The sequence below is a fragment of the Mesoplodon bidens genome (assembly GCF_964165515.1).
Source record: "Mesoplodon bidens genome assembly, contig: HAP1_SCAFFOLD_103, whole genome shotgun sequence".
NCBI lineage: Eukaryota > Metazoa > Chordata > Mammalia > Artiodactyla > Ziphiidae > Mesoplodon > Mesoplodon bidens.
Window position 1 is genome coordinate 63,424 of NW_027672700.1, and position 12,115 is coordinate 75,538.

The following is a 12,115-nucleotide window of genomic DNA, read 5'->3' on the forward strand; positions in this document are numbered from 1 at the left end:
CAAGGTTGAAACCTAGCTCCAAAGGACGGTTCCAGGTACACGTCGAACCTCAGCGACAATGTCAGCGAACCTCAGAGCAACGTCATAACTAAGTCAGCTTCCCGAGGAGGCTTCCTTAAAGCACAGGGGTCATCAGAGCAGATGGTCATTGTTAATAGAAGTTTAAACGTCTCAATATTTTATGGACTCACTATATACTTTTTAAAGACATTTTCAATGCAGGAGCCTTAAAAAATGCACTTGTTTTGTATATTAGGTCCTGCCTGTCTCCTCTCTCATTATTAAATCACTCTCTACTCTGAAAATCACAGGGTACAAATCAAAGGTACACGTTTTGGAATTAGACTTGGGTTCAAACCCTGACATTGCCCTGTGCCAGCATCCTGATGTTGAGTGAGTCCCTTCATCTTAGCCATTTTTTAAATCGTGGTAAAATACATATAAAGTTTACCGTCTTAACCACTTTTAAGTGTACAGATCAGTAGTTGTAAGTTATTCACATTGTTGTGCAACCAGCCTCAGAATTTTTCATCTTGCAAAACTGAAACTGTACCCATTAAACAACAATTCCCTGTTTCCCCTTCCCCAGCTCCTGGCAACCCCCGTTCTATTTTGTTTCTATGAGCTTGACTACTTTATGTACCTCACATAGTGGAATCATACAAAATTTGCCTTTTTGTGACACTTACTTCACATAATGTCCTCACGGTTCATCCATGTTGTAGCATGTGTCAGAATTCCCTTCCTCCTACACTGAATAATATTCCACTGTATGGATGGACCACATTTTGCTTATCCAATCATCGGTCAGTGGGCACTTGGGTGGCTTCCACCTTTTGGCAATTGTGAATAATGCTACTATAAACATGAGTGTACACATAACTCTTTAAGTTCCTGCTTTCAATTCTTTGGGGTATATACCCGGAAGTGGACTTGCTGGATCATATGATAATTTTATTCTAAATTGTTTGAGAAGCCGCTCTACTGTTTTCCATATCAGCTGCACCATTTTACATTCTCAGTGGTGCATAAGTGTTCCCCTACTCTACATCCTTGCCAACACTTGTTATTTTCTGTTGCTGTTTGTTTGTTTTTGATAGTAGCCATCCTAATGGGTATGAGGTGGTATCTCACTGTGGTTTTGATATGCATTTCCCTAATGACTAGTAATGTTGAGCATCTTTTTATATGCTTGTTGGACATTTGTATATCTTCTTTGGAGAAATGTCTATTCCAGTTCTATGCCCATATTTGATCAAGTTATTTGGGGGTTCTTTTTTGTTGTTGTTGTTGAGTTATAGTTCTCTATATATTCTTCATATTAACCCTTTTTCAGATTTGTGATTTGCAACTATTTTCTCCCATTCTCTAGATGGCCTTTCACCCTGTTTATTGTGTCCTTTGATTCACAGAAGTTTTAATTTTTGATATAGTTGAATTTATCTATTTTTACTTTTGCTGCCTATGCTTTTGGTATCATAGCCAAAAATGCATTGCCAAATCCAATGTCATAAAGCTTTCCTCCTGTGCTTTCCTCTAAAAGTTTTATAGTTTTAGACTATGTTTAAGTCTTTGATCCACTTTGAGTTAATTTTTATACATGGTGTAAGGTAAGAGTTCAACTTAATTCTTTTGCAGTCTTTCCCAGCATCATTTGTTGAAAATACTGCTCTTTCCCCATTGAATAATCTTGGCACCCTTGTCAAAAATCATTGGACCATATATGCAAAGTTTTATTTCTGTGCTCTCTATTCTATTCTATTGGCCTATGTGCCTGACCTTATGTCAGTATCACACTGTTTTGATTACTGTACCTTTGTATGCAGTAAGTTTTGAAATCAGGAAGTGTGAGACCTCCAACTTTGCTTTTCTTTCTCAAGAGTATTTTGGCTATTTGGGGTCCACTGAGATTCCATATGAATTTTAGGATGGATTTTTCTATTTCTGCCAAAACTGCTGTTGGGATTTTGAGTCTGTAGATCCTGCTGTGTAGTAATGACATCTTCACAATATTAAGTCTTCCAACCCACGAATACAGGGTGTCTTTCCATTTATTTGTGTCTTTAATTTCTTTCAGAAGCACTTTGTAGTTTTCAGTGTACACATCTCTTACCACCTTGGTTAAATTTATTCCAAAGTATGTTATTCTTTTTGATGCTATTGTAAATGAAATAATTTTCTTAACTTCCTTTTCAGATTGTTCATTGTGAGCATATAGAAACACAACTGATGTTTGTGTGTTGATTTTGTGTCCTACGATTTTGCTAGTGAATGTTATTTATTAGTTCTAAGAGGGTTGTGGTTTTTCATGGACTCTTTAGGATTTTGTACATGTAAGATCATGTTGCCTGTGAACAGAGATAATTTGACTTCTTCCTTTCGAATTTGGATGTCTTTATTTCTTTTTCTTGCCTAATTGCTCTGGCTAGGACTTCCAGTACTTTGTTGAATAGAAGTGGCAAAAGCAGGTATCCTTATCTTATTCTTGAAATTAGAGGAAAAGCTTTCAGTCTTTCACCTTTGAGTATGATGCTACCTGTGGGCCTTTCATATTTGACCTTTATTATGTTGGGGTAATTTCCCTCTATTCCCTGTTTGTTCAGTGCTTTTATCATGAAAGAGCGTTGCATTTTGTCAAATGCTTTTTGTACGTCCATCGAGATGATCATTTTTTTCCTTCTTTCTGTTAATGTGATGTATTACGTGGATTAATTTTCATATGTTGAACCATCAGGTCTGCATTCCAAGAACAAATCCCACTTGGTCATAGTGTATGATCCTTTTAACGTGCTGTTGCATTCGGTTTCCTCCTGTTTGGTTGAGGACTGTGGTGTCAGTGTTCACAAGAGATACTGGTCTGTGGTTGTCCTGTCGTGTCCTTGTCTGGGTTTGGGATCAAGGTGATGCTGTCCTCTCCCTTCAGCCTTTGAGTCTCAGCTTCTTCCTCTCTAAGGTGGAGATAACACTAGAGTCCCTGTTTAGGGCCGTCATGCAGATTAAATGATAAAAATGCACACAAAATGCTTCAGCAGGGCCCAGTTCACAGGAAGCCCTCAAAATATGTTAGAGGAGGATAAGGATAATAATAAAAATAATAATGAATAAATAACAGTTCATCTCATAGTGGGACAGCTCAGTAGGCTGGGGCTTATAGACTCAGTCTGTATTAGCAGCAGGGCGTCTGTCCAGGAGCAGCATTTAGCAATTTTCCAAGTAAAGGGAGCGAGTGATATTATAGGGCCGAACTAGGAAGCTGTCTCCTGGCCTAACATGTGGTAGAGGCTCACCCAAATCTGTGGAGTCATTGAAAACTTCCTGCTTGCTTTGATGTCTTAATAATGGCCTGACAGTTTTTGAGGAACTGAACGCAGTGAAGCCTGGCAAGAGACAAACAAAATGTCACAGACAGAATTTCTCTCATTCACGGGTTATCAAAGGTTCAAAGGACACAAAGATCAATGGCAATGGTGATGAAGATGATGTGGGGGACATTTTCCAAAGAGCTAATGTGTTTTCATTTTTTTTAATACTTTATTTTTTTGAACAGTTTTAGGTTTACAGGAATTTTAGCAGAGAATACAGAGAGTTCCCATATATCCACCCCTCCAATACACACAGTTTCCCCTATTATTAACCTCATGCATTAGTGTACATTCGTTACAACTGATGAACCAATATTGATATGCTATTATTAACTAAGTCCATAGTTTACATTAGGGTTCACTCTTTGCGTTGTACGTTCTTTCGTTTTGACAAATGTATAGTGACAAGTATCCACCATTACAGTATCATAAAAAATATTTTCACTGCCCTGAAATCCCCTGTGCCCCTCGTCTTCATCCTGAGCCCCAGAGCCCCTGTGCCCCTGGCAAGCACTGATCTTTTACTCTCCTTATAGTTTTACTTTTTCCAGAATTTCATACAGTTGGAATCATACGGTATGTAACCTTTTCAGACTAGGTTCTTTCACTAAGCAATATGCATTTAAGATTCCTCCATGTCTTTTTTGTTATTTGATAACTCATTTATTTTTATCACTAGTATTTCATTGTATGGATGTACCACAATTTGTCTATCCATTTACCTTTTAAAGGACATCTTGGTTGCTTCCAGTTTTTGGCCATTATGAATAAAGATGCTGTAAGCATGTATCCAAAATAAATGAGTCTTCATGGATATAGAGAACAGACTGTGGTTGCCAAGGGGGAGGGGGTTGAGGGAGAGATGGAGTGGGGGGTTGAGGTTAGCAGATGTGAGCTGTTACATCCAGGATGGAGAAACAACAAGGTCCTACTGTATAGCACAGGGAACTATATTCAATATCCTGTGAAAAACCATAATGAAAAAGAATATTTTAAAAAGAATGTATATATATGTATAACTGAATCACTTTGCTGTACAGCAGAAATTAATACAACATTGTAAATCGACGACATTTCAATAAAATAAATAAATAAACAATATAAATGAGTCTTAAAAATCAACAATAAGAAACCAAACAAGCCAACTTAAAAATGGACAAAAGAGCTCAACAGACACCTCACCAAAGAAAATCTACAGATGTCAAATAAGCATATGAAAAGATGTTAAACATCATATATCATTAAGGAATTTCAAATAAACATGAAATATCTCTTCATTTATTTAGACTACTTTGATTTCTTTCATCAACATTTTGTAGTTTTCTTCATATACCTCTTCATATAGCTAAGTATTTTGTTAGATTTATTCCTAAGTACTTCATTTTTTTTTTTTGGTGCTAATGTAAATGGTGTTGTGTTTTTAATTTCATATTCCACTTGTTCATTTGTTGGTATATAGGAAAGCAATTTACTTTTGTATATTAATCATGTATTCTGCCACCTGGGTACAATTGCTCATTAGTTCCAGGAGGGCTTTCTGTCGGTTCTTTGGGATTTTCTGCATAGACAATCATGCCATCTGCAAAATGGGCAAAAGATCTGAACAAACACCCCACCAAAGAAGATTTCTTTTTCCTTCCCAATCTATCTTTTATTCTCTTTTCTTGCCTTGTTGCATTAGCTAGGACATACAGTACAATGTTGAAAATGAGTGGTGAAAGGGGACATCTTCACCTTATTCCTGATCTTAATTGGAAAGTTTCTAGGTTCTCACCATTAAATATGACGTTAGCTTTAGGGTTTTTATAGATGTACTTTATCAGGTTGAGGAAGTTCCCCTCCATCCCTAATTTGCCAAGAGTTGTTGTGGTGGTTTGGTGGTTTGTTAGTTTATCATGGATGGTGTTTAATTTTGTCAAATGCTCTTTTTGCATCTACTGTTATGATAATGCGATTTCTCTTCTCTGAGCTGTTGATGTGATGGATTACATTAATTGATTTCCAAATGTTGAACCAGCCTTGCATACCTGGAATAAATCCCACTTGACTGTGGTGTAGAAGTCTTTTTATACATCACTGGATTCAATTTGCTAATATTTTGTTGAGGATTTTGCATCTATGTTCATGGGAGGTATTGGTCTGCAATTTTCCTGTTTTGCAATATCTTTATCTGGTTTTGCTATTAGAATAAGCTTGGCCTCACAGAATGAGCTGGGAAGTGTTCTCTCTTCTTCTATTTTCTGGAAGAGATTATTGAGAACTGGTATCATTCTTTCCTTAATGTTTGATAGAATTGACCAGTGAACCCATCCAGGCCTGGTGCTTTCCATTTTGGAAGGTTATTCATTATTGATTCAAATTCTTTACTAGATATGAGTCTATTCAGAGTATTTATTTCTCCTTGTGTGAGTTTCAGTAGATTGTGTCTTTCAAGGAAATGGTCCACTTCATTAACTTATAAAATCTGTGGGCATAGAATTATTCATAATATTCCTTTATTATCCCTTCAATGTCCATGAGATCAGTAGTGATGCCATCGCTTTCATTTCTGATTTGAGTAATTTGTATCTTCTCTCTTTTTTTCTTGGTTATCCTGCTAGAGGTTTGTCAATTTTATTGATCTTTACAAAAAAAAAAAAAAAAAAAAACCAAACAGCTCTTTATTTTGCTGACTTTTCTCTCTTGTTTTCCTGCTTTTTATTTCATTCATTGCTTCTTTTCTTGTGCTTGTAGTAGGCTTATATTGCTCTTCTTTCTCTAGTTTCATAAGGTGGAAGCTTAGATCTTTTCAAATGTATGCTTTCAAAGCCATAAACTTCCCTCCAAGCACTGCTTTCACTGCATCTTGCAAATTTTCATAGGTTGTATTTTCATTTTCATTTAGCTCAAGATAAATTTTTATTTCCCATGAGACTCCCTCCTTGACCCATCTGTTATTTAGAGGTGTGTTGTTTAATCTCCAAATATTTGGGGATTTTCCAGCTGTCTTTCTGGTATTGGTTTCTAGCCTAATTCCATTGTGTTCTGAAAACGTACTTTGCATAATTTCTATTCTTTTACATTTGTTGAGGTATATTTTGTGGCCTGGAATGTGGTCTGCTTCATGAATGTTCCATGGGAGCTTGAGAAGGATGTGTGTTTTGTTGCTGTGGGATGAAGCTGTGTGGTTGCCAGTTAGATCCAGATGATGGTAGTGCTATTCAGTTCAACTTCATTCTTACTAATTTTCTGCCTGGTGGGTCTGCCCGTCACTGACAGAGGGCTGTTGAGGTCTCCAGCTACCATGATGGATTCATCTGCTTCTCCTTGCAGTCCTATCAGTTTTTGCCTTCCATACCTTGATGCTCTATTGTTGGGTACATACAATGAAGGACTGTTATGTCTGCTTGGAGAATCGGCCCCTTTATCACTGTGTATCGCCTCTCTTTATCCCTGATAACTTTCCTTCCTCTGAAGTTGGCTCTGCCTGAAATTAATAGAGCTACTCCTGCTTTCTTCTTGTGTTTCAGTATTTTAAGTGCCAAAGTGTTTGGTAGGAATTTGAAAAGTGGGTAAAGGCACAGTCATTTGAATCAGGCAAACCTGGGAACAAGCCAAGCGAGTCAAAGTGGCTGACTGTGGGCACACTTAATCGTTCTATGCCTCAGTTTCCTCATCTAAGAAATGAGTAACTATCGGACCTACTGTACAGCACAGGGAACTATATTCAATATCTTGCAGTAACCTGTGATGGAAAAGAATCTGAAAAAGAATAGATATTATATATATGTATAACTGAATCACTTTGCTGTACACCTGAAACTAACACAACATTGTAAATCAACTAGACTTCAATAAAAAAATAAATTTTTTTGAAATGAGGAAGTATCCCTTTGAATTATTGTGAAGATGAAACGGGATAATGCAGTAAAGCACAAATTTCCTGGCATTTGTGTAATTACACATAATGTGTCATTAATATATTCTACTAATATATGCAGTTATATTATTATCTATTCATATACTATAAGCTATTATTAATATAAGCTATTGGTTATAATTATATTGTGGGACATTAGTATAGATTTCTAAGTCCAAGTACTCTCTATGAAAGTTGGATGAGGCACTCTGAGAAGAGTGACTTAGAAAATAGTTGCAAAGTCTCAGGCTGGAGTGGATGGCTCATAGGCAGTGTCCTGAGAAGACAGAGGACTTCGCACGTGCCCTGCAGCCCATAGTCCAGGGCGCCGGGTCCAGGGGGGGATGTGATATTTCCTCCTTGGTGCCGAGTTTTGCTCATTCTTCTTATTAAAGTGGTTACACAGGAGGTTTCTGACGCCACTGACAAATCACTGTCTGGGGTCTCTCTCTTTTCGAGGAAATGTGGTCACACCAGGGCCCCTATTGAAAAATAGATCATCTTTGGTTAGATAAATTCTGATTAGCTTTTAAGAAGCAACAGTAAGAATTAAGCACATGGGAAAAACCTTCATTGTACACCAAGGCTTTTAAAAGGTAGTTATAAAACTATGTTTTGTGGTGTGAGCTCAATTGTGTTTAAACTTTTTAAAAAGATTGTAAGCATAGAGAAAAGACTGGAAGGATGTGAACCACCGTGTTCTCGGTGCCTGCCTCTGGGGGACGGGAGTCTAAGTGATTTTAATGTCTTCTTTGTGTTTTTCTCTAGTTCTCATTTTCTGCATTATTAGAAAAAACATGTTATTTTAAAAATGAATAGAACAAACAACAATTATTACAAAACCTCCCCTGAACTTTAACACTTGCAGTAAATGGACAGTTGTCACTTGCCAACTGACCTTTCTGGTTTGTGTTGGGCCATTTCTGCTGTCTTGCCACTCGGGACAACCAAAAGGATCCTTGCATGGGATCAGAGAACTATCAAGTGGCCAATTCCTGGCCAATTCCCCCCGAATTCCCTCTTGCCTCTGTGTTGCCTGACGCCCTACCCCAAAACTGGGCATCTAGTCTGGGTCTGCTGTCAGGGTCTGGTGACCCTCCACTCACTAGCTGTGTGGCCTTAGGCAAGTCACTTAACCTCTCTGACCCTCAGCATCCGCCTCTTAAAATGAGGATTGCAGTGACTGTCCAGCCAGATGAAGTGGTTAGCACATTGGGGCCCCCAGTGTCAGTGGCACTAGTTATTCCTTGTTATTCCTGTTATTGCTGGCTCTGACTGTCCCCCTTCTGCATTTCAGTCTGCAGACGTCGACAACCATCACGCACTCATTGAATATAATGAGGCCGAAAGCAGCTTTGTTCTCCACGACTTCAATTCCTGCAACGGCACGTTCGTCAATGAGTGCCACATTCAGAACGTGGCTGTGAAGCTCCTACCCGGAGACATCCTGAGGTTTGGGTCCAGAGGGCTGACCTACGAACTGGTCATCAAAAACCCAGCCTCGGTGAGTCCAGGCCCCTGCGGGGGTGGGGTGGGGTGGGGTGCAGAGGTGCCGTGTTGTGTCACCTTCCGTGCAGCCTAGGGCTCGGGTACGGCCACAGGTGGAGTTCGTCTGGAGCGCGTCACTCTTGCTTTCGCGATTCTGCGAAGTTCAGCCCCATCGCGTGGGTGCCCGGGGAGAGCGAGTCCTCGCGCCCTCTTCTGGGCATTTCGTGGAATTACATGCAAGGGTTGCCTAGCGACCAGCCCGGAGCGAGAGCGTTTTCCTGAAAAGTGAAGCTTGGCGAGGGGAGGTGGAAAGCAAGTGTGTGCTTCTGAAGATGCAGAGATGGATGCTTCCTTTTTAGGCAGATCAGTGCTCTGCAACTTCCTAGCTTTGTGACCTCGGCCAGGCTTCTCTGTATGCCTGGGTCTGGGTCTTCTCAGCGGTGCAGGGCGTTGAGAGAGTATCTATGTATAAAAAGTCAAAGTCTCTGGCCAGAGTAGACGCTCAAGGCCTGCCAGCTGTTATCACAACGGATCAGAAATGTTCCCGGGATCAGGACCTAAAGTATGGCCCCAGGTTAAGCGGAACGTAAGCCAAAATTCGCCCAGCAAAGCTCAGTGACAAGAAGTATCTGGTTCAGTAGGGAGGCAGGATGGGGGCTGGTTAGCAACACAGTCCTGGGTCAGAACCCCAGCTCCGCCACTGGCCTACTCGGTGCGGTCTTGCACAAGCCATTGGACCCCTCGGAACCTCGGTTTCCTCATCTACAACATGGGGCCAACGACAGCAATGACCTTGCAGGCTTATCTCGAGGGCTAAATGAGATGGTTATCATTGTAAACCTCCCAGAATAATGCCCATTCGTGGTGAGCACACAATTAATACCTGTCGTGTGTGTCCCAGAGAGACGGCATGTTAACCTCACTCCCCAGCACCAAGAACCCTGCATGGACTGAGACCTCCGAGGCTTAAAGTCCTTTCTAGGACGAGGCTGGGTATAAATAAATAAAGTTTAGAGAATCTAGACAGAATCCTGGGGTGTGGGTCCACTAGGCAGCCTTAAATACTCACTCAGAGAAGATGAGCACCGTCCCTCAGGCTGCAGGGCCCGTGACACCGTATCTACCACGTTTGGCTTTGAAAACCTGGGACAGTTTTCTCTGCTTCTCAGCCCCCTTTTCCTCCTTGGACCAACATTAAAGTGTGCTCACTTGTGGGATGCACTGGGATCCACTGGCCGCCCTGAGGAGGGGCTCCTGACCCAGAAGGTGTTGACCTGATCAGGGGTTCTCAACATGGGTTCTAAGGATCCCCCTCGTCCGAAGCACGTGGGGAGCAGACCAACAGTGCAGATCTGGGCTTCACCCCAGGCCTGAGGACTCATACTTAGGATTCCCAGATGAAATACAGGACACCCAGTTAAATCTGAATTTCAGATAAGCAACAAATAATTTTTATGTACAGGTGTGGCCCAACTATTGCAAGGAACCACTTATGCTAAAAAAATTATTTGGTGTTTATCTGAAATTCAGATTTAACAGACACCCTATAGTTTATTATATATTGAGTTATTCATTTCTTTATTTATGCGAAATCTGGCAACCATACACATCCTCCCTGGGAGTAGGGCCTGGGAATATGCATTCTCACAAGCTCCCTGATGATTCTGATGCACCGCCAATAGGAGGGAAACCGAAATTTAGAATCATTTGTATGGAACACTTACAGAATTTTTTAGGGATCAAAGAAAAGGGGATTTCACACTCCCAAGCCTGAAAATCCAAGTTCATGAAGTTTGATTCAATGTGCCCCAACATGTCTGATTCCAAGAATTTTTCAGGAATGTTCAGTCAAATTACAGGTTCCCAGGCCCCCTCCCTGGGAAATTCTGACGTTGTGGCTTGCCCGTGGGGAGAAGAAGAGGGGGAGCAGCAAACAATATCTGCATTTTTTTCTTCTTTTTTCCTACAAAGATATTTATTGAACTATTATTGATAGGGGCATAAAATTTGAAACCTAAATTTCCATCCAAAGGGGGCATTGTTTAATAAATTATATTGTTTAATATATTCTAAGGAGTTTAATATATTATAAGGAGTTCGTTATATATGGAATACTCTTCTGCCTTTTTAAAACACAGCTTTATTAAGATATAATTGACATGCAATAAACAGCACATGTTTAAAGTCTGTAAGTGGATGGGCTTTGACATATGGGTACACCTGTGAAACCATAGCCACAATCAAGACAGTGAACAGCTCCTTCATGCTCCAAAGTTTCCTCCGGATCACAGCATGTGTTTGTTTGCTTGCTTGCTCTTAACAGCTTCACTGAAGTACAATTTACATAACAGAAACTTCACCCATTTGAAGTGTCCAATTCAGTCAATTTGAATATATTGATGGAGTTGTGCAGCCATCACCACAACCTGCTCTCAGAACATTTTCCTCCATTTCTATCACCCCAAACCTCGGAGAAACCTTGGAGGTATTTCATTTTGGGGTTTGTTTTTAACTTTTAATTTTCAAAATTATGGTAAAATACACATAAAATTTACCATCTTAACCATGTTTCAGTGTACAGTTCACAGTGGCATTAAATCTATTCACACTGTTGTGCAGCCATCACCCCCATCCATCTTCAGAACTTTGTTCATCTTCCCAAACTGAAACTCTATGCCCATCACATCAAACCCCCTGCTTCCTTCCTCCCCTCCCACCATGCTTTCTGTGTCTGTGAATTGGACTATTCTAGGTTCCTCATATAAATGGTATCTTACATTGTTTGTCCTTTTGTGACCATCTTATTTCACTTAGTATGATATCCTCATGGTTCATTCCAGTTGAATGTTTCATTGTATGGATTCACCACATTTTGTTTACCTGTTCATCCATCCATGGCCACTTGGGTTGCTTCCACCTTTTGGCCATTTTGAGTAAGTTTGTTATGCACACGGGTGTACAACTATGGAATGGGGACTTTATTTTACAAGGTGCTTCTTATATAATTGTGGGAAAAAGTGATGACGACCTGTAACCTTGAGTAGATAAGACGGAAGAAGATGCTTTGTAAGAAGAGAAACCAGGAGAGCAGCAGGAGGAATCACTGACGTGAACAGCACTGTACTAAGCAATTCACCTGCTCTCCCTTATTTCACGCTCACAGCAACTTATGAGATGGGTTCTCCCATGATCCCCATTTGACAGACAAGGAATCCGAAACTTAGAGAGGTTAAGTAATTTCCCCAGGGCCACACAGCTAGTCAGTGCAAATTAAACACTATCCCCACTTGCGGAAAAAGGAGGGGAGAAAACCATTTAGTCTGATGCTAGCTGGAGCAGTAGCCTTGACTGGTTTTCACACCGAGGA

General features: G+C 40.2%; 1 protein-coding gene across 1 annotated transcript in view; it reads left to right on the forward strand.

The window, feature by feature from the left end:
• LOC308609814 (forkhead-associated domain-containing protein 1-like) overlaps positions 1 to 12,115 on the forward strand; it is a gene marked incomplete at its 3' end in the record, with an annotated part of 77,593 nt that overhangs the window by 11,380 nt on the left and 54,098 nt on the right. The window contains exon 2 of the mRNA XM_081259114.1: positions 8,558 to 8,764. Coding sequence (XP_081115240.1) covers positions 8,558 to 8,764 — 207 coding nt within the window. The remainder of the gene's footprint in view (positions 1 to 8,557; positions 8,765 to 12,115) is intronic.